General features: G+C 36.1%; 4 protein-coding genes across 5 annotated transcripts; 2 read left to right on the top strand and 2 right to left on the bottom strand.

Moving 5' to 3' along the window:
• The first annotated feature begins 218 nt into the window (after nucleotides 1–218).
• LOC126630699 (putative lipase YDR444W) lies at nucleotides 219–3699 on the top strand. 2 transcript variants are annotated; one of them, XM_050300851.1, is made up of 10 exons: nucleotides 221–555; nucleotides 1048–1115; nucleotides 1356–1426; nucleotides 1534–1803; nucleotides 2048–2211; nucleotides 2316–2371; nucleotides 2460–2512; nucleotides 2601–2721; nucleotides 2955–3052; nucleotides 3163–3699. In XM_050300851.1, the coding sequence occupies exons 1-10, from the start codon at nucleotides 386–388 to the stop codon at nucleotides 3232–3234; spliced, it is 1143 nt and encodes a 380-aa protein (XP_050156808.1). In that variant the 5' UTR covers nucleotides 221–385; the 3' UTR covers nucleotides 3235–3699. The 2 variants fall into 2 exon arrangements, with proteins under 2 accessions (XP_050156807.1, XP_050156808.1); XM_050300850.1 differs by lacking the exon at nucleotides 3163–3699 and having other exon boundaries at nucleotides 219–555; nucleotides 2955–3156.
• A 520-nt stretch (nucleotides 3700–4219) lies between these two features.
• Nucleotides 4220–6908, top strand: LOC126630706 (ATP-dependent 6-phosphofructokinase 4, chloroplastic-like). Its single transcript, XM_050300857.1, has 9 exons — nucleotides 4220–4341; nucleotides 4450–4503; nucleotides 4577–4645; nucleotides 4818–4899; nucleotides 5047–5087; nucleotides 5456–5596; nucleotides 5749–5797; nucleotides 5931–5989; nucleotides 6342–6908. Exons 4-9 carry the CDS (start codon nucleotides 4884–4886, stop codon nucleotides 6420–6422), a joined length of 387 nt encoding a protein of 128 aa, XP_050156814.1. The 5' UTR covers nucleotides 4220–4341; nucleotides 4450–4503; nucleotides 4577–4645; nucleotides 4818–4883; the 3' UTR covers nucleotides 6423–6908.
• Nucleotides 6909–8039: 1131 nt separating this feature from the next.
• Nucleotides 8040–8979, bottom strand: LOC126630703 (ethylene-responsive transcription factor ERF106-like). The gene has a single exon (XM_050300855.1). The coding sequence runs from the start codon at nucleotides 8904–8906 to the stop codon at nucleotides 8205–8207; it is 702 nt and encodes a 233-aa protein (XP_050156812.1). The 5' UTR covers nucleotides 8907–8979; the 3' UTR covers nucleotides 8040–8204.
• A 3545-nt stretch (nucleotides 8980–12524) lies between these two features.
• Nucleotides 12525–13781, bottom strand: LOC126630701 (ethylene-responsive transcription factor ERF105-like). Its single transcript, XM_050300853.1, has one exon. It carries the CDS (start codon nucleotides 13666–13668, stop codon nucleotides 12724–12726), a length of 945 nt encoding a protein of 314 aa, XP_050156810.1. The 5' UTR covers nucleotides 13669–13781; the 3' UTR covers nucleotides 12525–12723.
• Nucleotides 13782–25219: the final 11438 nt, after the last annotated feature.

Raw genomic sequence — 25219 nt, 5'->3', positions numbered from 1 at the left:
GAGAAAAAGTGGAGTTGAGAGAAGTTTATATTTTTATTTTTTAAAATTAGAGTAGGTGAGAAATTATCACTCGTAATTATTTTATTTTGTGATGTAAAATTAAATTATTTAATTATAATTTTTTTGAGAAGAAAATTTTGTTAATACGTAGTTTAGATAATTATAATAATTATTAGTTTCTGGTTCAAAATTTTAAAATATTGAGTGAAAAGTCAGTTTCCTTCAGTCTCAGGTTTCTTACAATTTTCCATGTCATTTCTCACTGTCGCAACCACCGACCGACGTCCCTCAACATAAAAACTCTCCTCCTCTTTTTCATCAGCCTCTCTCCAACTTCCCCAATCGCGTCCGATTCTCTCTGTCCCGCCACCAATTTTCTCAGTCAATGCCCGTGGCCGAACGGCGGTCAGCTGCAGCCATGGAAAACGGCGTCGTAGAGAACGGTGTCTGCTCGTCGGAGTCGGCTACTGGGAGTCGCTACGTTTGGAGCTCCAAGGAGTCCGAATATTCCTCCGCTGATCATCTCGTTGTCATGGTCCATGGAATCATGGGAACGTACGACTTTTCAATTTCAAATATTCAATTTGTTGGGGGTGAAAATCATATAATCACGATTTGATTAGCTGTACTTTGAAATTTTCTTGATTTATCGAGAGATTGAGATGGTTTTTGGGTGATTATGCTTACTGTGATAGGGAATTTTGATTTTTTTAGCGATTTATGATAAATTTGATTTCTTTAGTTAAATTGGTAGTTCTAAATCTGTATTAGTTGTACCAAGACTTTGTTTTTGGTCTGTAGTTACGATGTTTGTATTTAAGTAACAAATGTATGCTTTCTGATTGGGCAAAGATTGCAGTTTGTTGTTTGATTTGGCGAAATCAGAAAGTATCTCCTTTGGTTGTGTGTACGTTAAAGTAGATTTTGAAAAGTAGATTTTGAGCATGACCTCCTCCAATTTGTATTTTTGAGTATTTGAACAGGTCCGTTTCTTGTACGGTAATTTCTCATTCTTGTACAATGTTGTTTTTGCATTTGCTCGTGCAGTGCCGCGGATTGGAAGTTTGGGGCGGAGCAATTTGTTAAAACACTTCCAGACAAAGTTATTGTTCATTGTAAGGAACGTTCTTTTGTGTTGTGCATCCAATTTGTTTTTATATGTCCAAAGCTGGAGCTTTTTGGATTCTGATCCCCTCGCTTGTTTCTTATATTTTTGGTTCTTTTAACTTGTAAGACAAGTTTTTTACGAGTGAAATTTGTGCAATGTTCTAAGTGATCTATTGCAGTCGGTATTTTTGGTAAAAAAATATAATGATTTTCCAATCTACTTAATTTTGGATGAAATTTGGCTGCAGGTAGTGAACGGAATGGCTCTAAGCTGACTCTAGATGGTGTGGATGTAATGGGGGAGCGATTGGCAGAGGAGGTTTTTTTCGCCTGGTGTTTTTTTATATATTGGATCTATTTTCATTCCTGAAAAGATGTATCCACTTCCTGTTCTGTACTGTTTCTAACCAAGTTTATCAATTTTAGGTTATCGAACTGACTCGAAAAAAACCTAATCTACGAAAGATCTCATTTATTGGACATTCTGTTGGAGGATTAGTGGCAAGATATGCAATTGGGAGGCTATATAGACCCGGTCCCCCTAAAAGTGAGAATACGGAACCTAAAAGTGAGAATACGGAACATTCATCTCCTAATGGATGTGAAGAGGATGCAAGGAGTACATTAGCTGGCTTGGAGCCTTTGAACTTTATTACTGTTGCCACGCCTCATCTTGGATCAAGGGGTAACAAGCAGGTGACACAATTTCCTTTAACACTTGATCGTTCAGAATGTACTTGAATTCCTAGAGTTTGTAACGTCTCAAGTTTACGTAAGTTCTTGGCTTGTATTGGTTTGTCAAATTCTGTGGATTTATATACTGAAAAGCTTAATTAAGCAGGAGTGAAAGATGCTAGGGTGATCTTATGTTATGTCCTTAGGTGGTACTCGGTATATGCACTTGCCACTTTTTACTTATGAATTAATCCACCTTCTGTAGGTGCCATTTCTCTTTGGTGTAACTGCCTTTGAAAGACTTGCTAGTGCGGTTATTCATTTGATATTTAGGAGAACAGGTCGGCATCTTTTTCTTAATGATGACGATGATGGGAAGCCTCCACTGCTTAAACGAATGATAGAAGATTGTGATGGTTGTTATTTCATGTATGTTACTTGCATCCATATTCCAAACGTAAATATGAGATTCAAAGTTTCTTGAGATTTCATGCATATAGATTATAGAATGACATTTGATTTTTGTTTGACAGGTCTGCATTGCGTAGTTTTAAGCGGAGGGTGGTGTATTCAAACGTGGGCTATGACCGTATCCTATTTTCTATGATCATGTTTATACCCTTTCCAATTTTTTATGTCTTATTCACATTTTGTTTTCGATAATTAATGCTGTAAAGATATTGTCGGCTGGAAAACATCATGTATTAGACGTAATAGCGAACTTCCAAAGGTATTGCCATCTGCATGGTTTTATAATTGTAATCTTAAGGTCAGGTTTTCTGATTTTGATTTAAAGTTTTCGATTTTTTGCTTATCAGTGGGAAAATACTGTTGACGAAAAATATCCGCATATTGTTTATGAAGAACACTGCAAGGCCTATGATGCTGAGCAGTGTGAGCCTGCTTCAGCAGAAGATGGTGGCTCTGGCGAGCTTGAAGGTTAACAACTCATTTCTCTTTTGTTACCAACTTTCAATAGTATCTTAATTGTTGAATTCTGTGTAAACAGAAGTTGTTGTCTATGCTTGTTGCTGTTCTGCTTGTGTTACATCGCTAATTTGCTTACATTTTATTATTAAATTTCATTGCTCTTGTATCTGTCTGCGTCTGCGTGTTGCTTATTATTGGTTGTCCCTAAATAATTTATTTCTTAACACCTTTGTTTGGCGCAGAGGAACTTTTGAAAGGCCTATCTCGCCTGTCTTGGGAAAAAGTAGATGTTAGTTTCCACAGCAGCAGACGGAGATTTTCTGCTCATAGTGTCATTCAGGTTTCTCTCTCTCTCCCTCCCTCTCCCACACACGCACACACCCGCATCACACACCCGCATGCTCACACCTTACGCTAAAGAAACAAATATGCACTCTGAACATTTTACAGGTCAAAGATCAAAGTGTACATATAGAAGGTGAAGATGTCATACGCCATATAATGGATCATTTCCTTAAGTAAAACCTAATGACCGCTAGAAGAATTGACATTGCGACGTGGGCCTACTGTGTGGTTCTTTAAGTAACGCTACGCTGAGTGCAGAGAAATCCGTGATATCTGCACCGTTGAATGGTGTCTCAATAACTGGCCGAAAGAAGTATGTATCTGTATTTTATTGGTGCATTGCAGCTTGCAGCCGAAGGCATTCGGTTACTAGACCGAAAAGCTGTGCACCAAATGTGTTCAATTCAAGCAAGCTACGAGATAGAAATTCGTATATTCGTTGTGATATGCTATGTATATGTATATGAACCAAGACCTTTATTATAAAAGGCAAAATTTCCATTTCTTATTGCTACTATCTCCTCTTACTTTTTGAACTTCTTTCCGTTTACAGAAAGACAATGCAAACTCTGGTTGCATGGATTTGTATCTGCAAAGCGTTATCTATAACAGAATTATAAATAGAACAATTCATTTTTAGTATGTCGAGAATACGGTTTGGTACACAATAACACAATTGGTTGGAAACTTGAAAGTGAGTGGTTTTTGCAAAATCCAACTGCCAAATTTTCAATTTTGATGTTTGTCTCCTTTTTTATTCCCGCGGCGTTTTTAAGATTCATACACCCGACCCCACATAGTGAGATAAAGCTTGATTGTTGTTGTCGTCTCCTATTTTTTGTTTCGTTGCTTTTGAATAACTGCATTATGCAATGGCTCTAGGTTGTTCAAAAGGAGGGCCCTAGAGGGGTGCATTTTCGGCGTTCAGGACCCCGGGAAAAGGTGCGTTTTTTTCATCTTCATAACCGTTCGCTTAGGGGAAATGGAACTAACATGACTTTGCTAACTCTGAAACACTTCGACTTAAAGGCTGCTAAAAGTTCTGTCAATGATTTTGGAACTTTTAAGAATACTACCAATTCAAGAATTGTAAACTTGCTGATGATGAAAACTTTCAGGGAGGATCTAGGGGATTTTATTCTAAAAATACATGGCGGTTGACCGTTGACACCAAAAGTTGTCGACGATATTCATAAGCGTGGTGGAAACTTACTTCAAACTTCACGAGGAGGTCATGATACGAACAAGATAGTTGATAACATACAAGACCGAGGAATAAATCAGGTTGATATATTATATATGCTCACATTTCCCGCATATTTGTGTTGGGTTGCGTTAACCCCTGTAGAAAAACTGAAGTTGATGAGAGGAAGTTGTTAATGTGACTTCCAGGTATACATAATCGGAGGCGATGGCACCCAAAAAGGAGCAGATCTGATATACAAGGTGAACATATTCTGTCTGAGATGAATCCCTTTCCTTGTCGCAGCATGTTCTGACATTAGCATGTTTTGTCAAGGAAGTTGAGAAACGTGGTCTTCAAGTCGCAGTTGCTGGGATCCCTAAGACAATTGATAATGATATCGCTGTAAGTTCTATCGTTCACGAATAATTTGCATTTCCTAGTATCATTATCTTGTTAACTTCTGCAAGCTGCAATAAAATTTTGATGCCACTTCTGAATTTGGAAAGTTCACAAACTCAATATGAGTACTCTAAATCCTCATGAGCAACATATTACTGGTGTTGAAGAAGCACAGAGAGCGATTAACGCTGCACATGTCGAGGTTGAAGGCGTGGAAAATGGAGTTGGAATTGTCAAACTCATGGGCAGACACAGTGGTATGTGTCTTTTAATGATATAACGAAAGACATACTTTCATTTTTCACCTTTCTTTATCATCTTGTTCTTATGTCAGATGAAGAATGGTGTGCATGTATTTGGTTTCACAACTTTGTGCCTGTACTTAATAAACTTCTCTTCTGTAGGTTTAATTTCTTTATATGCAACTTTGGCAAGTCGAGATGTGGTAATTCAGTAATTCAAATATATGAAACTAATTGTATGTGCATTCCAGTGTAATTCAGTAATTCAAAATATTGAATCTGAGGGAGTGTTCATTTAGCCCGTGTTCTGTATGGCGGACGAGGGTTTGCTCATTGTCCTAGAGGCTATACAGTCGTATTTGGAAATGAATTGATTTTAATTTTGACTAGCACCATCTTCAATGGCATTTAACATCTGTTCTCTGTAAAATGAAATATGCTTCAACTGTTAAGAACACGCTCATAGTTTAATTGTTATTGCTCAAAAGAAGTATAAAGCAAGTAGTAACTTAACTTCTATAAGAACTCTCAATAGGCTTTTGGATATAACAGGATTGCTGCTTGATTCCAGAATCTCCTTTCTATTTGGAAGGCCGCGGTGGGCTTTTTGAATTTGTTGAAGAGCGGCTTAAAAAATGGACATGTGGTTATTGTGTTAGCAGAAGGAGCAGGGCAGGAGTATGTTGGTCTATGGCTAACCAAAAAGATTAAGGTGTAATACAAACTGTCAATAATATTTTGAGTAGTTTTTAGACACTTTTTTTTCCTTGATGTACATTGTAAGCAGTTTTTTCTGCTATAGTTTCTTCTTGTTATCATCAAATAGTTGTGATTCGGTTACTGTTTATATATTACATGTCACAGGATCATTTCACAAAAGTTCCGAAGATGGCGATAAATATGAAATATATAGGTAAAATTTTGAGCTGTTGTAGAGGCTAGAAATTTTTATCCCACATATATGATTCGAGCTATCCCAAGTAATGCATCGGACAATATACACTGCACTCTTCTTGCTCATAGTGCTGTTCATGGGGCCATGGCAGGATTCAGTGGTTTCACAGTCGGGCCTGTAAGCAGTAAACATGCTTATATTCCAATTGCTGTAAGTACTTCCCCTGCTCCATTTGTTCCAATTGGGTAGTTTTGGCTCGAGTTGGTTTTTTAACTGCATTTCTTGTCTTCATTTGATTTCTGAGTTAACATTTTAGGAGCGGTAGAAGCTTTTGACAACTAGATGCAAGCCTGAATTTGCAGTAGCATGCACGAAAGTAACTACAAAAGCTTGAATTTAACGTCTGTTGAAACAACAATATGAATCCGAGGCTAATAATTCTTAATCTGTATGCTAGTGTATTGTTGTGGGTCGAATATGTTGATCAATTTGGAGGTGTGTGGTTATGATTCACCAAAAGATGGGAAGTGTATAGTTATGAACGGAATATGTGGTATTGCAGCGTGTGACAGAGAATCAAAACAAAGTAAGCTTGACAGATCGGATGTGGGCTACACTTCTTGCAATCGACGAACCAGCCTAGTTTCTTGGATGACAGTGAGGTGCAAGAAAACGTTGATGAGGAGGATGTTGATTTGATAAAAAACAAAATGATAGCTACTTCTTCTTAAATTTATGGAGTGGGGCTCTCAGTTCGTTCAAGTGGACAGCACAACGTAACATTGGAATTATGCCAACAGGTACGGTATTCAGACAGTTCGTGATATTTTCACTGCCCAAATTTCCTTGCAGCATGAAACTTGCTAAGTTTTTTGGCTTTGTGCGAGAACACGATATAGAATAATGGCACCTAGAGGTGTTAGCTTCTTGTAGCAGGGATTTTAGAGAAGACAACAACCATACTAAATTTTTCTCTGGTCTTTGGAAGTTTCTCTATGGAAGAGAGGCTTCTGCTGTAAATTTGTTCTACTTCCCTTACCTCTAAGTAGTAAAAATGCTCAGAACAAAGAAAGGAACTTAGCCTCCTTTTGGGTTATTCTAAGAACGTTTCTTTCCTTTTGCAAGTCCAGACGTATCTAAGTTGGCTAGAGCTGGCCATTCTCATCCAAGTTCCCTTCAAATCTTTCTTCCTGTATTTTAAATTAGATTATAATATCGCTTGAATAGAAAGAAAAAAAAAATCTTTCTATTTGTGGTGTTGGGTTATTGTTTAGCATCATTTTTGGACACCAATCCGTTTCAAACGTTTGGGATAAGGTGACGGCAACAACAACAAAGTCGATAAATAAAATATCTCTTGTCTTGCTTATCTTGAAGTTTCAACTTGCGAGGTTCCATCATGGACCCCAAATTAAACTTTAAGTTCCACCCAAGTTGCATAAATTGGTTGTCGTTTATTTCCGAGTTGTGTGCCAGTGCAAATTAGGAATCTTGTACGGAACATGGAGACAATTCCAAGGTCGAAGAAGTCGGATCACGTGTCATTGCAGCCAAACTCTGAACTCGAACTCCGTTGTGTTTTGCATCATTCAGGTCCACACACGATCCCATCCGTTGTGAGGTGTGCCGTGTGGGTTGTTCACGGCGAGTCCACCCCTAACTGCACCTGCACCGGGTCTCAAGTTGTCCATAGAAATAAGTTATGAAAAGTCAACAATCCCAAAAGAAATGTCAAAAGCGATATTATGGAGGATGGAGTCATTCACAGGACTTCGAGTGATTTGAGTGGGCTCTTAATCAACTTAATTACGACTTTTTGAACCATGTTAAATATGTGTAGACATCGAGCAAAGAGTTCAGTGCTCGTGTTAGGAGCTACATGGATGTCGTAGTCCTAGAAGCTAGATCAACATCATGACACCGGCATTTAGGAAACTGTTAGGGTTTCTACTAATGACCTCACACCTTGAAAAGGCAGACTGCAAATGTAACAACTAAAGATTGTACAATAAGGAAGAGGATCCGGTTCGGATCTCTCCCATCAAAGGCACAGGATCAAGTGCAGACCGTTAAAATTTGATCCAATGACAACAAACAGAAATCATTCTAAAAGTTATAATAATTGTAGTCGTTGGATCAAATTTCAACGGCCTGAATCCCTTAATCATGAGCCTTTGATGGGAGAGATCTGGACCGGATCCTCTTCCGTGTAGTAAGTTCACATTGCATTAATTCTAATTATTCTCTGTTTTCACTCTCATTTTCCATCTTACAAACAACCTAGTATTATTATTAATAAATTTGTACATACAAATTTGATACGGTAGAATATTACAGACCATGCATATAGTAAATCAGTAAATCCGTCCTCCAATCATATTCTAACATATCGGCAGAGGAGGATCCTGAGATTAACACAGCTCCTTCAAGTGCCTTCTCCTTCCCAAAGCACCCAACTTTGAAGCTCCAGTTCTTCAGTCTCAGCTACCTCCTCCTGCTTTACCGATCTCCTCCTCTTCCGCGCCGTGTTCACCGGCGGTTCCGACACTCCGGCCTCCAACGGAAAATTCAGTATTGCTTTCCTACCCCTCAGCTTAAATGCAGCACAATCATAGGCCTTGGCAGCATCAACATCAGTGTCAAATGTCCCTAGCCAAACCCGAGTACCTTTCCGGGCCGGATCACGTATCTCCGCCGCGTATTTTCCCCACGGCCTCCGCCGGACTCCCCTGTAATGCCTTAACGCATCACCAGGGCCTGAAACCTGTTGTAATTCATCTTTTGGACCGGGATTTTGAGAAGTACTATTTTTTCTCTTTGGTGAGCTCAAATTCAGGGGCTCTACTTCCATGGATGGTAAGTTAACGATTTTGGGTTTCGTTTCGGAATTTGAGAATTGGGGGCTATGGTGATTAGGGTTTGAAATGGGGGAGCTGGGCCCTGATTCAGAGAGGGACGAGTACTCCGGCTTGACTGGTTGGAATTGGAAATTGAGATGAGAAATGAAGGAATCTGTGAAGGTGAAGTCTCCTAAGAGGTGTTGGCGGATGAGCTCAAGCGTTGAATCATCTTGTTCTTCATGTGCTGACATGTCGAAGTGAGAGCAGAAGGGGAAGCTAATTGCCATGCATGGAAAGGATATGGGTGATATTTTTCTAATTTAAGAAATAATATTTGATGACTTTGGGGGTGAGAAGGTGCGGAAATTTATATAGGAAATATCAGTTGTTTTTTGTTAGGAATCACCATCCACATTTCAACATAATAGGGGCACCCCTATTAAATCCAATGGTCTTATCCTTTCTTCTCAATAATCAATGATTACGGTAACGATAAACGCAATCTATTTTTAGTTACAACCAAATATAGTAAGTTAGCTAAAGTAGTGTGCTCGTCCTTATACTTCAATTCGAATTCCGTTTTTGTAAGTGTTATAGTAGTTTAAAATATCAGATAAATAAAACGTGACAGTTGGAAATTATCCTTTTGCACTTTAGTTCTACATTGCACTAGAGTTTGAATCTATCTCTTTAAAATATAAGAGCAACTTCAAGTCAACAATACTCCTCGCTTTGTTAGAGTCGGAGGAGGGGGAACATGGCATAGTAAAAAATATATTAAATTTTTTAGAGCAGCCCACGGTTTGGTTATAACTTCCAGCTGCGTGTTATCCAACTTGCTACTTGGTTGCAACTAGGCATGAAGAAGTTGTTGTATTAGGGCTCGTCAGCAGCCAGCAAAGACATGGACAAGTTTTGCAACTAGTGGTAACTGCAGGGGTCCCTCCCATGCAACTAACGCATGATGTCGATATTTCACTGTCGCTTCCACCACAGCAGGCATCTCAGCAACTTGTGAGCATATCCTGGTTTGATATTGTTATGCTTTGAAAAAATTATTGCTTCACATTTTTAGTTTTTTATTTATTTTTTTTTTTTCATCAAAAACTGTGAAAATAAGCTGTTTTTAAGTGTTTACCAAACACCTTTTTGAGCTCAATTTTTTTTGATACACACTTTTTATAAAAACATATTAGTACCAAACTAGTACTAAGTCTCCTCTACCAAATTGAAAGACAAAGAAGAGATTACTACCCCTCTCTCTCTCTCTCTCTCTCTCTCTCTCTCTCTCTCTCTCTCTCTCTCTCTCAACATACATCTCATTAATTGAATGAGTGAACCAAATATTAATCCACAGCTTAACAGCGTTATAAGATATTTCAGTGCTCGCATGAGCTGGTTTTGATCTTGACAAATTGAAGGATTATAGAACTTTACTGTATTTTTTCTTTCACTTTGGTAAGATGTGACGCTTATATTTCAGTGCTCGCATGAGCTGGTTTTGATCTTGACAAATTGAAGGATTATATAACTATACTGTATTTTTTTCTTTCACTTTGATAAGATGTGACTAACGTAACGCAGAGAGCTTGTCCTTTAACTGGTTGAAAACATTTAGTACTGCATTTGAGGTTTTTGTTCGAATTTTCCTTTTCCCGCTATTACTTGCATCGAATAACAAAAGTATTGTTTTTCTAGTCAAAATGGTGTTTAAAATTAGCATAACTTCTCACTTTGGTTCTTGAGTTTGTCCATTATCAAATATTTTGGTCATTCCACGGAAATTTCTATTAAATAAGAAAGACAATGACAAAAATACCCTTAATTTTTGTCAAATCATTTTGGTCCATTATTTATTAAATTGAAGGTATTTTTGTCATTTTGGTCATTATTTAACAGATATTTTTCACATGATAACCAAAATGATTTGGCAGTGGACAAAACTCAGGGACCACTTTTATTGATTTCAAATCTCATGAACCAAAATGAAGAGTTATGTCAATCTCAGAGACCATTTTGACTAAAATACCAAAAATATTGTTGAATTTGAACCTCTATTGTATAACATTAATGACATGTTGCATCCATTTGTATTTAGAATTAATTACACTAGTTGTTTGAACTAGATATTTTATTTTGGGTCAGAAGTTTGAACTAAGATATGAACCCTTATGTGATTCAACATAAATACACATTTCACTTGTGTACATGAACCCTAGAGAAAAGTAAACACTAGAGCTTAACTGTATGCCGTTCAATATATATAATGGTCCACATTTGCACGTCAAGCTTGCCATCTCTTTCTACACTTGTTAAATTTTTGTCAATTCAATTAAATATGTATTTTACTTAAGTCGACTAAGCCATACGAAAAAGACTCTGCGTGTCACCGAGTATATACTCTTTCTCTCCAAACGCACAACAACTTCGTCACATTCTCACAGTAATGAATACATAACCGACTTATGTGAAAGTATTTGTCATGTTGCCCCGAATAAAGACAAAAATGGCTTGGACATACACAATAAGGTTAGCAATTGGAATCAATGAGTCTTGAACAAAGTTAACATGGACATCTAAGTTTATATAATAATCAGTGTCGGTAAAACGTTTTCGATTGTTTAAACACCTTTATAAATCATGTTTTGTGATTAATCCATAGCTGTCATACATATCCATATCAGTTTCTAATTAACAAGTTAATTATTCCTTCAACAACACATAAAACCATTTGGAGATCAACAAGCCATCAGATGTGGAGCCTCCCCTATGGAAATACCATTATCCTTAACAAGAGATAATATTATGAACTTAAAGAACACTAACATTTGCCTACACACTTTGTATGTATGAACACATTTTTTTTAGAAAATGAGAAGGAGAGAGGGAGAGATAGAAAACGTGGGGTGAGAGGTTTTTGTTTTTGTTTTTTTTTATTTTTTATTTTTTATTTTATTTTAATATTAGAGGTATTTTAACATCATGGTGATGTTTCAATAAAAAATAGTAAAATTTGGAACTGTAAAATTACATTATTACCCATCACTTTTTTTGTGTGATAGAAGACTAAGTAGTCTTTTCACCATCTTTTGGTTGACAAAAAGAGTTTCATTAATTAATAGAGATTAATAGAGATTAGTGGAGTATGCTGCCGTTTGACACTCAAAACTATTACCCCAATTAAATTTACCTCTTGTTTGATTTTTTTTTGGTAAATTAATTTCCCAAACTATTTGAAATTAACCAATTAACTTCTCATCGACAAATTGGATGAAATTTCATAGACATTGTCGGAAAATACTGACACGTGATTATCATTTGATTACTGTTGAGAGTAAAGTCATGCTAGTATCTGATGATAAAGTAAATGAAATTTTGTTGAATCTGTGAGGAGTTAATTGGCTTATTTTAAATTGATTTACAAAAAAATAGTTCATGAAGTCAAAATTCAAAGCGTAATGCTAAGAAAACCAAATTTACAAACCAAATGATGTGATTGTAGATGATTAAATTATTAATTATCAATTAACATGCTTGTTTCTTATTAGTGATACATCATCCGGCTTAGGAATTATCTAATTTCAAATAGAGTAATAGTGCTGAGGTCAAATGTCAGTGTAATGAACAGTGTGTAATGACTTTAAAACCCTAAAGTATGAATATATTATACTTGCAGAGAATACAGGTTGCGCACACGCAACACTCTAAAAAATCAATAAATTAGATGTAGGATTATCTTCCCCTATTCCTATCCGATTTTCTCTTTTATTTCCATTTTGTTTTTACAAAAAAATTAATATAAAATATTAATATGATTTAATTGTAACCATTCGAATAGAAAAGAAAGAAAAAGAGATTGAGAGAATCCTTTATCTATGAAATTAATACAGAGAGTTCATACAAAATTTGTTGAAGCAAAGCATTTCATTATTTAAAGATTAAAGGAATAAATAAACAAATCAAATTAAAAAATACAATATGAGTTCTTCAATCCATATTGCTCTGAACTATTTACAGTACTCTGTTTTTGCTGCTTTTTTGCAGATGGGACGATACAAATTTAAACTCTGGCAATCAAAGAATGATACCCAAGAAATTAAAAATTCAAATAACCATGAGCGGAGGATATCCCATGAAATTGGGGTGAGGAGATAACGGAGACAGAGGAGGCACACTGAAAATCCCCTGTTCGTTTTCTTTGCTCATATCCCAAACCGCCGCCCAACTTGACGGTGTTAATGGGCAAACGGCGGTTGAAACTCTCTCTTGGGCGGAGCTTTTCATCTCCTGAACATCCTCCTCTTTCTTTATCTCTTTGTTTTTTATCATCTCACCAGAATTCTCATGAATTTCAGTGGTATGTTCTCTCCTCCTTTTCCTGCTGGCCAGCAGAGGATGTTCGGCTGGGAGTTCTGCTGATTTTCCAGCTTCAAGTGGAAAGTTGAGAATTGCTTTGCTTCCACGCAGATTGAAAGCAGCAAGGTCATAAGCTTTGGCGGCTTCAACGGCGGTGTCGAAGGTTCCGAGCCAAACCCGGGATCCCCTTCTGTTTGGGTCACGAATCTCCGCCGCGTACTTTCCCCACGGCCTTCTCCTCACACCCCTGTAGTGCCTTGCAGCAGCTTCAACCATGGTGGAAGTGTTCGATGTGTTTTGATCTTCATCAGTACAAGAAGAAGACAGAGGTGGTGGGGATGGAATTGCCACGTTTATGGTGGGCTTGCGGTGGCTGAGAGTCGAGTGTTTTGGTGGTTTTGGGTGCGAGATTTGGGGTTTGGTTTCGAATTGGGTGTCTCGATCAATTTCTGGGACTAAGTAATCAGAGATTTTGAAATATTGGTCAGTGGACTCACTACCACTGGTGGTGGTGCTGGTGGTGGAGGAGGAGGAGGAGGAGGAGGAAGTTGTGTTAAAGGGTGATTGGGTAATTTCATCTTGTTGGGGGACAGAGGTGCAAAGGTCGAGACTAGTGATGAAGCTATCCATTGTGGTAAATTCATTCAGAAGGTGTCGCCTAATCAGCTCCAGAGCTGAAGCTTCTGATGCCATTTTAGAAACTCGAAACAGAAGCAGTTTCAAACGAGCCCTTAGAAACTTCGAAAACGTCAAAAAAAGTGAAGAGTAGAAGTGTTGAGAGTGGAATGGAGGAGTGTGTGGATTTGAATGAATATATATAAGGGGATGGGAAGATTGGGAAGATTGTGAGTCCTTTCACACTGCCTTCCAAGATAGAGCCAGGAAGCATCGTCTGGCGGCCGCTTTGGCGGCATAAACAACAAAAATTAGTGGACTTTGGACTGATAATATTTTCAAAAGGGTCCACGTTTTCAATTACTTTGCTTCCGGGCTACTTCCGGAGCCACTTTAATAAAGCCCAATTACTTTGCTTCGCTTGTATTTTTAGAGCGACTCCACCCGAAAGGCAAGGGCAAGAGCAAGAGCAAGCACAAGTCAATTGCCCAAAACCGACTAAAGAGTTTTTAGTGGCCCAAAAATGGAGGCTGGCGGCTCCACCAAGCCCGTGCACTTGTGCCTACTGGCATAAGCGACGTCATCATCTGCGAGATAGTTAGTGAGCCTCGCGAGAAAAGTTGGGAGGCAGAGCCCAACGAGTCTGTGTGCGTAAATCCCTAGATTTTCAACAGTCTTATAATCTGGATTGTTGGATTTTCAAAAAAAAAAAAAAAAAAAAAAAAAAAAAAGATCATTGCGCCACTTGACACAACCTGGAGCGTCTAATTTCTAAAGAGAAAAGAAATCAACAACCTAGATTAATCTGACGATAAAAATTTCAAAAAAATAGAAAGAAAAAAAAAAGAATTTGTTTTATTCCTACAAATACCAACCATTTCTTCATTCCCCACACTACAAATCAACATTTACTTTTACTACAATTTCCTATATTTGTTTTCCACTTTTCAAATTCTTTTGATACAAAAAAAAAAAAATTAATGACAAGGCCAATTGTTTTCTACTTTACAAAGTTCACACTTAAACATACTTAAACAAACTTACAAAATTCAACACACTTACAAATAACAAATGGAGTGAATCTTATAAAAATTCTAATTGGATATTATTAATAGATAATGACACGTGGTTTAACGAGAGTGAATGAAAATCTCATCAAAAACCTAAGGCGATAATGACATTTGAATGATAGGGTCAACAGAGTATAAAAATAAAAATTTATATTTGTGAGTAGTAATCATCATTGTCCTTTGTCCAATAAATAGTGTTGCACAAAAATAATTACTCTTCAGAATAAATAATAAAGATAATTCAACTGCTTCGTTCTTCCCTTCCCAAATGCGTTGATTTGCTCTTAAAGAACATGATAAGATCTAGGGTTTGATTCAGAGGTTTTTTTGTTTATTGCAACTTGCAACTTGCAAGTTTTCAACTAATATCATTTCACATAGGCCACGTTCTTTAATTTAAAACCATTGTTTTTGTGTCTCTTACCATGAGCCATCCTTTGTCTTTTGTGCAACTGTGCTAATTATAATTAATCACATGTAAAGCACTACTATTAGTGATTTTAAATTTGAGAACAACTCACAATTGTACTAATCATAGTTTATCTCAGGGATGGCTTGGTACAATGTCAGAGAAAAAAATATTAGTAAATTTTTTAGGAGTATTTCTACTAATAAGTCAATGTACATGGTATTCATTGTTTCTAAATGATTGAGATTCTTTGGTGCAACCGAGCTGTTAAATTAAGTAATGTATATCAAACATCGATGTACTCTATAAGTGTCGAAGTTTTATAATCGATATACAGAACAACGAAGCTTTATTAATTAAGGATGTTGTCAACAAAAATCTATTAAGGATATCCTTATTTAAGAAAAGCAAGAACTACTTCTCTAAAGTTATGGAATTGTGATCAAACCAATTTTATAACTTTAGGAATGTTATAGTGATAAAGGTGTAGTTAAAAAATATTATTTATTAACTTATTTATCTTAACAAATGTTGTAATTCGTAAATATGATTTCTTGAGCATTTTATTTCTTGTATATTTTTTTACTCATTGATAGTTATAATTATGTGAGGGTGTGTTTCCTTCGAGCAACTCCAACTCTCCCAATTTCAAGGGGGATTGGGTGATTCAATCACCAAAACCAACAAAATGAGCTCCACCCCGCCCAAACAAGTTGGACTACAATAAAAAGAAGGAGGCCCGACTGCTCACTCGAGCCAAAATCAACCAATCCAACAATTCATATTAATTAGGTAAGAAATAAACATTAAAAATTATATTTAAAAAAAAAAAGAAAAAGAAATTACAGAATCATGACATGCGATGGGATCAGTTAAAAATCTTATTCAAAATTAAACAAAAATTTATCTTTTTTTTTATTTTTTTAATGTCAATTGCCCAGGCAATTACTGTTCACTAAGGCAGTAATTGCCTTTGAGTTCTACTAGATCCATCCCAGTATCTTATTTCCCCACCCACATTATAATCTCACCCACCACAAAAAGTTAAAAACTTGAAATGTTATCTTCCGACCAACTATTATTCCTAAAATAACCTTTATATTAAAATTCTTTTTTATTTTTATTTTTATTGAGTAAAAAAAAATCTCCAAAGACACGATTCAATTGATCAAGATGCACACCGAGGATCGCATCTATACAATACATTTTACGCAATTCCTAGCGTCTTCTCCATCCTCCAGCATGCCACCTGCCCCGAGAACGTTGTGTTCCACTTCATATGCGCCTCTCACAATAATCGGTATATGGATTGTGGATTGTGGACATACAAGCCTTTATCCTAGTTTTCAAGGTTGTTTGCTGGTACTAACAACAAAAACAAATGGATCAAATTAAAATGGCCAAAGGTACTGGGGACTTGATTTTTTGGAGATTTAGAGAGGTGGGTTGTTCTTGAAGATGGGGAAGAACGAACCTCCCAACCTAGAGAGTATGTGACAGCTTGTCCCTAAAAATTATGGTTTTTATAATTTTAATGCGTGAAATTACGGAAATGCCCTACGGGCAAAGCATGATTTTTCGAGGACGTATGCGATTCTCGTATATTTTGTCATGTTTCTTGACATATTCGGATAGAGCTCGATCTTACAGAGGCGTAGGCACAGGTAGAAGTGATTCTGGAGTTACGGTTAAAGTTTTATTGAGTTACGAACCCGAAAGTATTTGGAATGAAATACTATTTTAATTATTTTGCACTATATTTTTTATTATTACTAATTGAATTATAGGCTATTAGTGTGGGGGTGTGGCTGAAAGGAGGAAAAACAGAAAAGAAAGAAAACGGGGAAGAAGAAGAAGAAGGAACAGGAGAAAAAAAATGAGAGAGTGGCCGAATGAGGAGAAGAGAGAGGAAGGAGGAGATCCAATCAGAAACAAGAGAAAGGAGAGAAGGAAGAGAGGTGTGACCACACCGGATCCCGTCGACCCGCACACCCAGCCAGTTAGACCCGGTTGGATTCCGGTTGTTCCTAGCCAATTTTCAGGCGAATTTCACCCAAATACCACCTGTAATCACCCTAATACTCCTTCTCCTTCATCATTCATTCAAGATTGGACAGAAATTGGACTAAACTATAGCGTTTTGTGGCGGGATACCCAAAAGCTTCTATGGTGGAAATCTGCCATTTTTGAATGAATTAAAGTCGATCTCCACCGCCATTAGACTTCCCTTGAGGCCTAGAACAATGCCCAATCATTGGTTGGAGTGTCGGAGTCGAATTGAGGACGAATCAAGAACACCCATTTTTAGGGTTTCCGGCGGGTTCGAGGCAAATTTGAGCCTTTTCAGGCCAAATTGGACTTGGCCGCAGGTATAAAGTTTGCTCTACTATTTGAGATCTTTAGTTCTGTAAGTTTTGAGAATTTTAGAAATAGTTAAGTTTTCCAGCGAGCTGGGGCGGTCGACTGCCACCCGCGGCGGTTGGTGCGGCGGCGCACGGCCAGGGAGCCATGTCTGTGTTTTTATATGAATTCTGTTATTCTAATTATGATTTTGAGATATAATTGCTATGGTTTGAATATTAATATGATTGTAGTATATGTTGGATTAAATGAATATATTCGGATTTGGTTTGAACCTTGGAAACGTGAACTACGAATGGCTTGATTCCTGTTTAGAATATGTAGGCAGTTTAATGAGATGTTAGATGCAACCATATAATAATTGAGACAAAAGCCTTGTTGGGAAATTGGGCAATGTGAAGGAAATTGGTAAAAACGTGAGTTTTAGTTTTATGATTTGGTGATTAATTGTTTGTCATGAATCATGTGCGTTTTAACTTTATGTTTTGGTAGTTAATAGTTAGTACGCCGTAATATATATTTGGAAATACTATGAAATGGAATGGTTTTGTTTTAGATTGCATCATGGCATATTCATATGTATATTACTTGAACTTAATCATTGTGGATGCTTTGAAGTGCGAAGAGGGACGCAGGACGCACAGGTAAGTTCAGGTGAGTTTATGGTGTTAATGGAAATGGTTGAGTTATGTCATGACTATAGTTATGTTTTAGGCAATTCCGACACTGTCGTACATGTTGATCATGAGTCGTAAATGTCATATGAGATGCAGTTAGAGCTCATAAACCTGCACCCCGGTGTTAGTGCTCTCGGTCGAGGACAGGACCTAGCCTTCACGTGATTGTTCACATCCCGCACCACACGCTCACCTTGGATTCCAAGGTAGGTACCATCCTGTCGTACATACCACATTAGGTGGTTCCGACTCGTAGGTGACTTGCGATACTTCGCATAGCCTTCATGTGATCGTAGCACTTAAGCGTATTTATTTATACCCAGCCTGTCGTACAGACCACTAGAGGTGGTTCCGACTCGTGTACAAGGATATTTGATGAGCTATAGGACAGCCGTACAGGTCACATTAGGTGACTCCAGCTGGCATACAATCATATTGATTTAACTCACCTAATTTACTTATTCTTTGCTGAGATGTTTGATAAGGCATATTGTGGTTTTGTTGAATATGGTTTTGAGATATATATATATGCATGCTATTTTTCTAGGAAGGTATACATGGTTTATGGCGATGGGTTATTACTTGAGAGGAGGAATAATGTTTTCAAAAGCTTTGTTTTCACCACTCACAAGTTCTACTTTGCACTCCTTCAAGTTCTAGTAGCAAAGCTTCCGTATCGACGAGGATTCGTGGCACTTTACAGTGCAGGTGTCTTCTTGTGATGGTATAATCATTCTCTTACCTCGTTGCACTTTACTTATCCTCTGTATTGCGTGTGAATGGGTTCATGCCCATTCATCAACGCACTCTGGTGTTTAGGCACTCTTAGGTTCAAATGTATTCACATCATCATCACATTTTTGGCTTCGTCACCTTCTAGGTGTTGGCCAGCACAGCTCGATTCGGAGTCCTAGTGGATATTTCAAGTCGGGGTGTGTCAGAGTAGGGGTTTTTCTTTTCTTTGGTCTTAGATGTCATTTTACAAGAGAGTAAATTAGGTATTAATTTTTTTTTATTAAAAGGTAGGTGGGGAAATAAGACAGTGGGGTGAGTTTATCACCACTCTTGCCCTTGCTCATTAGCCCGGGCAGTAATTACCTTATTGGGGTGGAGTTGATCTTAATGAGACCAAGAAAACTATAACTTATTACAAATAGAGTTTATTCCAAAACATAACTTGTCCCAACCGGAATTTGTTATAACTTAATGAGGTTATTCCATTATAGAGTATTTCTTTAGAGAGGTTTCATTGTTTTTAATCTTTACGGAGTTGTTTGGTATCTTCTCGGATTCAAAAAGCATAAAAACACATTTTTCTTTTAAGTATATTTTCACTTACCTAAAGTCTTTAATAGTTTTTTAATTAAAGTAGAAGTGTAAAAAAATATAGAAAAATATATATAAACACTCGTAATGTCAAGCTTTATAACTTTCATAAAGAGCTTAACTTCGAATTTCGCCATTATAATCATATAAATCATAAATCAAAATTTAACATTTGATTGTTGTTTACATTTACACTTCATTGATCTCATCAATTTTTTTTTTTTTTTTCAGATTTTCTTTTTTGAAAACTTGATCTATTAGAGGATGCAGGAAGATAAACGGTTTGGGTCGTTGATATTCTATTCAGAGTTTTACGATTAGTGAAAATATTGCTTGATGTTTATAAAGTTTTTACAAACTATATAACATCGACTCATATTTCAGTTAACCGTAAATATCGAAACATGGTATCAAAGATCTACCGTTCATCTTCTTACATCCACCAGATGATCATGTTTTCAAAAAAGAAAATTTAAAAAATGAAATTTAGTAAGAAAAATAAAGCGTAAATGGCAATCGATGGTTAAATATAAATTTTAGGTTTATGAATTATAGTGTTGGATTTCGAAGCTGACCCTTTCATGAAAGTTGTAAAGTTTGTCACTATGAGTGGTTGTATATTTTTTTTTTTACATTTTTACACTTCTACAATAATTATTATTAATTTTGCCCTCAAATAAAAAACATTATTCATGAAGGTTTGGAGGATTTTAAAAATCTAAACGATAATGCAAGTGTAACTATTGTCTACTCGTGGTTGAATAATGATGAATCACGAGTGTTTATATATTCTTTCACATTTTTCATATGTGTATGTATGTATGTCTTCTTAGTTCTTGCCTATATAAATATTATATTAGTTTATTTTAATTTTGGACAACAAAATGTTAAGTAAAATTTATCCTAGTAATGATAATAAGGAACTCTCATAATAAAAATAAATAATGACAAAAACTTTTTTTTTTAACTTATATAGAATAATAATACAAAACTATATATTTAATATAGAATATATTGTATATATTAATATGGCTATTGTATTTTATAATAAATCTTTTAGTAATTAAACTTTAAAATTATCAAAATAAATTTTTTCTTAACGGGTCGAAACGGGTTACCCACGTGTATACCCGTTACGAACCCGTTAACGAGTCACCCGATAATGACTCGATAAGTTATCATGTTGACCCAAAACCCGTTATTTTCGTGTCGTGTCAGAAACTGCCGGGTCTACCAAAAAGACCATAAGTGTTCTCTTAAGGATTTTTCATGCAAAACATTGTTCTAAAGCAGTAATTTCTTGGCCACACATCACTTTCGTTTTAGTTTTAACTAATGAACTCTTTTTTTTCACGTTATCGATTTGGATTATTTTTAGCATAGATAGCCCTTAAGTCATGACAGATTAAAATATAAGTTATAATATACAGTTCTAACTTCTAAACATATGTATTTAAGGATTATGTTTATGTCCCCCTGATTAGGTGTACCCTTTTTTCGATATCAATAAAACTCCCTCATACAATCGAGATTTTCTACAAAAAAAAAAAAAAAAAAATGAAGATATCCTTGACATAAAGAAACCTTATGAAAGATAGCAGATTTCGATTTTTTTTTATTATTTAGTGCATAAGTAGCCCTTAAGTCATGAGGGATTAAATCATAAAGAAACCTCATGGAAGAAGATAGTAGATTTCGAATATTTTTTTGCTTAGTTGAATGTGGCTTGTATTTCATACAGATGCGTGAGATTTGCTAGCTGTGGGAAGAATAAGTTTCATCTACGACAAGCGTGCGCAGTGACGAGAGCAGTCGTCCCACAAATGTCGTTAGAACTTCACTGTCTAATTAAATTTCAATGTGGACAATGACATCAACGACAATGGCATTGGTCCAACTAGTGAATTACAGGACCATTATTTGGACTGCTTCTCATATTTTTTTTTAAGTACATCGATATTTTTACATTAGAGAGGAGAAGGAGTTCGGCTAAGCCACACAATGGGTAGCCTAATTTGTATCAAATTCACCATTCACGAGATTCGAACCTAAGACCTCTCACTTATAAGCGAAGAAGAATACCATCAGACCATAGCACTGAGTGGTGACTGCTTCTCATATTAAATTCAACAAATTATCGTATTTTCTTCAAGAAAAAAAAAATTCCATGTATCAATTCGTATCTGATTAGTTTATCTTTGGGATCCTTTCATAGTTTGACAAAGATATAAAAAAAATTAGGGAATATATATCTGCCTTCTAAGTTCTAATTAACAAAGACCCAAACAAAGACTGAACGTGTAAACTTCTTTTTTATTATTTATTTTATAAGAAAATGACTAAACTTTTTTCATAGTACATACTAAATACCAAAAAAATTAATTGTTAAATCTTGTATATAAGAATTTAATAATTTTTTGTAACTGTTGAATCTTGCATAAACTCGTTTGACGAGTAGTACATATCATTGTAGCTAGACTCGTAACTGCTATAAAACTTGAGTACCGTGTTGGCTTTGGTGATTGTGTTTTTGTACACATTATTTCGTTCTTGTAAATATAATTGTAATTTGGTATTCACGCATTGTTTATATATAAAAACAAAAAAACTCAAAATATTGTTCTAAGAGGCCTGATGTTGCCAATTGGTAGAACGTTAGTAAATTATAAAAAACACCCTATAACTATAAGTTTAATACAAAAATACTTAAAAACTCAATTGGAGAATAAAAACACATCATCTATACGCAAAATTATTAAAAAAAAAATTCAAAAGTGAAGTTATAGTAGGCCATTTTTTTAATGTCGTCTAAGGCTTCAAAAATCTCAAAACTTACTCTGCGTAAAACGATACACTACATGACTTTGTGTTCTGAGTGTCATAAAAAATTCTCTCTAATCCATTGATTCTATCTGTCTCTCTTATCTCTTCTGTTCCCTAGTCCTTGTATGTTTAATTAGAACTCAATTTAAAGAAAAGGAAAACAAAAGCCAAAACAGAAAAGAATCAAACCACTACCAATGGATCCTTAACCCTTTCTCTACGATCAATAGCAATCCTAATGTATACAATAATTGAAAACTACTTTTATACTTGTCTGACCTTGAATGCTCGAATTCAAAACCCCGTGGGGCTTGAACCTTGACTCTGGCGCCTCTAAGTTAATAATAATCAAACTTTGAGCAATGATTTGTAATTACGCAAGATGAATTTGTACAACTGCATGCGAGTTCTTTGTATAAAATATCGCAGCTTTCCACTTGCAAAAGTCGCTTTAGTTTCATCAACTTGCATGCAACAATATAAACATTAATCACATATCCATCGATCCCACAGTTTGATAGTACTGTACTCAAATTGTCAACTAAGAGAGCTGGTTTGGGGTTACTCAAATTTTTTTTTTTAAAACAGCTTTTTAAAAAAGTTGAGTTAAAATTGTGTTTGACAAAAAAAGAAGAAGTTATTTTTCTAAAATCATATGTCTAAAATAGCAGAAAACAAAAACAACTCTAACCATGCATCTAAAAAAACATTTTTTTCATAAGAGGCGGGTAAACAATAACCTTTAATAAAACTTTCATATTGACAATACTACTCATCTTTTTATTTTTTTGCTAAAAGCACTTTTCACATTATAATTTATCAAACAGTTACCAACTTTTTTTTTACAGCTGTTTATTTTCACAGTATAATATAATCAGTTTTTTAAAAAAAATACAGCAACTTCAAACTAACCCTAAATGATGGACGTGGCATTTGGGTAACCTTCGAAAAAGAGAGAACATGAGAACCAACCGCATGCTTTTGGAATTTTGCTTCCTATGCTGCTGTGGCCTAGCTGGACCGATATCGCTTATATTAAATTATTGATTATGACACGATTCATGTTTAAATATTATTGTATGTGTACATTATTTCGGTGACAATCATGGAGCCGACACACAGACTACTATCTATAATTTGGATCTTTGCTTAAGAACATGGTGACAAACTTGCCAATTTCCCTGTTTTTTCATTAGTCAAACTACACATTAATTAGTTGTTTTCATTAGTTAAAGTCAAGGTATAAATATAATCGGACGTAAATATGTCATCAAACTCTTTCGAATAGGGTTGAATTAAAGCGATAGAGATAGCCGTACCTTATTCATGAAAGTAAACCAATGGACGAAATTAATTAAGTGCAAGAATATCAAGTGGCTAGATGATGTCCACTGCGTTTATACATCCAAATTAAGAAGAATACTTAACGTGATAAACTCTTAAATTCAAATGAAAACCCCGACATTTGAAACTGAAGATCAAGGAGTCGCATACAGACTTGCACGCTTTCAGCCTATTTGTGAAAAGCAATTGATTTGGTGCGAAGTATCTCCTGATTTGATTGTTGATATATTATTTCAGGATAGTCTAATTGATTTGTTTGGTGCAGACATTCTTTTTCCTTTCTACCATATTTGAATTCCCATTAAAATTTAGTCGAGACCCATTTTATTGCACTCTATTCTCTAGTATTATTTCAATTTTAATGAATACCGTGTGAGAACGTGAGATGAGATGTGAAGGTAAAATAATCTCATATTAATGAAAAGAGAAACTGTCACATCCCAGACCGGTTTCGTCGTAGCACGATATTATCTGCTTTGGGCCCTGACCACGCTCTCACGGTTTTATTTTTGAGAACTCAGATGAAAACTTCTCAGTGAGTCACCCATCCTAGGATTGCTCTCGCCCGAACTTGCTTAACTTAGAAGTTCCAATGGAACCTGAAGCCAGTGAGTTCTCAAAAAGTCTCGTGCTATATGGAGGTGGGTATGTACATATAAGGCACATCACTCTCTTTTCGTTGATCGATGTGGGATGTTACAATCCACTCCCCTTAGGGGCCTGACGTCCTCGTCAGCACACTCGCACCGAACGGCATAGTGGCTCTAATACCATTCTGTCACATCTCAGACAGGCTCCTCCGTAGCACGATATTGTCCGCTTTAGATCCCGACCACTCCCTCACGGTTTTGTTTCTGGGAACTCAGACGAGAACTTCCTAGTGGGTCACCCATCCTAGGATTGCTCTCGCCCAAACTCGCTTAACTTCATAGTTCTAATGAAACTAGAAGCCAGTGAGTTCCCAAAATGCCTCGTGCTATATGGAGGTGGGCATGTACATATAAAGCACATCATCCTCTCTCATTTGGTTGATGTGGGATGTTACGGAAACCTTGCAAGAGCTTATGAGAGGTTGAGATATTCCACATATTACTAATTGGTTTTATGGAGGAACCTCAATTTCTTTATAGTATTAGAGCAAGTTGACCAACATATGAAGCCTAACGGCCACACGTGCTCTATGTCACCGAATTTGTGTTGTCCACGTGTTTGACTTGAAAATTTACCACACGTGAGGCTGCGTGTGAGAATGTGACGGCAAAAGAGTCTCATATTGGTGAAAAGAGAAACTTTGCAATGGCTTATAAGACGTTCCTATATTACCAATTAGTTTTATGAAGGAACCTCAATTTCTTCATACCATACATTTCTAGTAAAAAAATTCAAATTAAAACCTAGCTAGCCTACATACTTTATTTTTGTGGAGAAAGCTTAAACAAAATTAAGCTGTGCTAATATCATACTAAACCAGACCTTTACGACCAAGTTTCATTCAATCATTTGTGCTGAGAGATTTTTCTTCTATTCCTTTTTTACGATATATAATGATATTGCGTGTATGATTTGTTCTAAAGAGTGAAAGTGAAGTAATTGAGTTATTTGAGACAAACCAACCAAAT

Source organism: Malus sylvestris, chromosome 7, assembly GCF_916048215.2.
Source record: "Malus sylvestris chromosome 7, drMalSylv7.2, whole genome shotgun sequence".
In the NCBI taxonomy this organism is placed as follows: domain Eukaryota; kingdom Viridiplantae; phylum Streptophyta; class Magnoliopsida; order Rosales; family Rosaceae; genus Malus; species Malus sylvestris.
This window is presented reverse-complemented; position numbering and strand designations above follow the sequence as displayed.

Excerpts from the sequence above, each read along its gene's own strand:
- LOC126630699 (XM_050300850.1), top strand. The coding sequence starts at position 386 with ATGCCCGTGGCCGAACGGCGGTCAGCTGCAGCCATGGAAAACGGCGTC. Across the intron at positions 556-1,047 it reads GTCCATGGAATCATGGGAAC|TGCCGCGGATTGGAAGTTTG; the intron begins GTACGACTTTTC and ends TTGCTCGTGCAG. Across the intron at positions 2,212-2,315 it reads TGTGATGGTTGTTATTTCAT|GTCTGCATTGCGTAGTTTTA; the intron begins GTATGTTACTTG and ends TTTGTTTGACAG.
- LOC126630706 (XM_050300857.1), top strand. Across the intron at positions 5,597-5,748 it reads GGCTAACCAAAAAGATTAAG|GATCATTTCACAAAAGTTCC; the intron begins GTGTAATACAAA and ends TACATGTCACAG. Across the intron at positions 5,798-5,930 it reads GATAAATATGAAATATATAG|GATTCAGTGGTTTCACAGTC; the intron begins GTAAAATTTTGA and ends GGGCCATGGCAG.
- LOC126630703 (XM_050300855.1), bottom strand. The coding sequence starts at position 8,906 with ATGGCAATTAGCTTCCCCTTCTGCTCTCACTTCGACATGTCAGCACAT.
- LOC126630701 (XM_050300853.1), bottom strand. The coding sequence starts at position 13,668 with ATGGCATCAGAAGCTTCAGCTCTGGAGCTGATTAGGCGACACCTTCTG.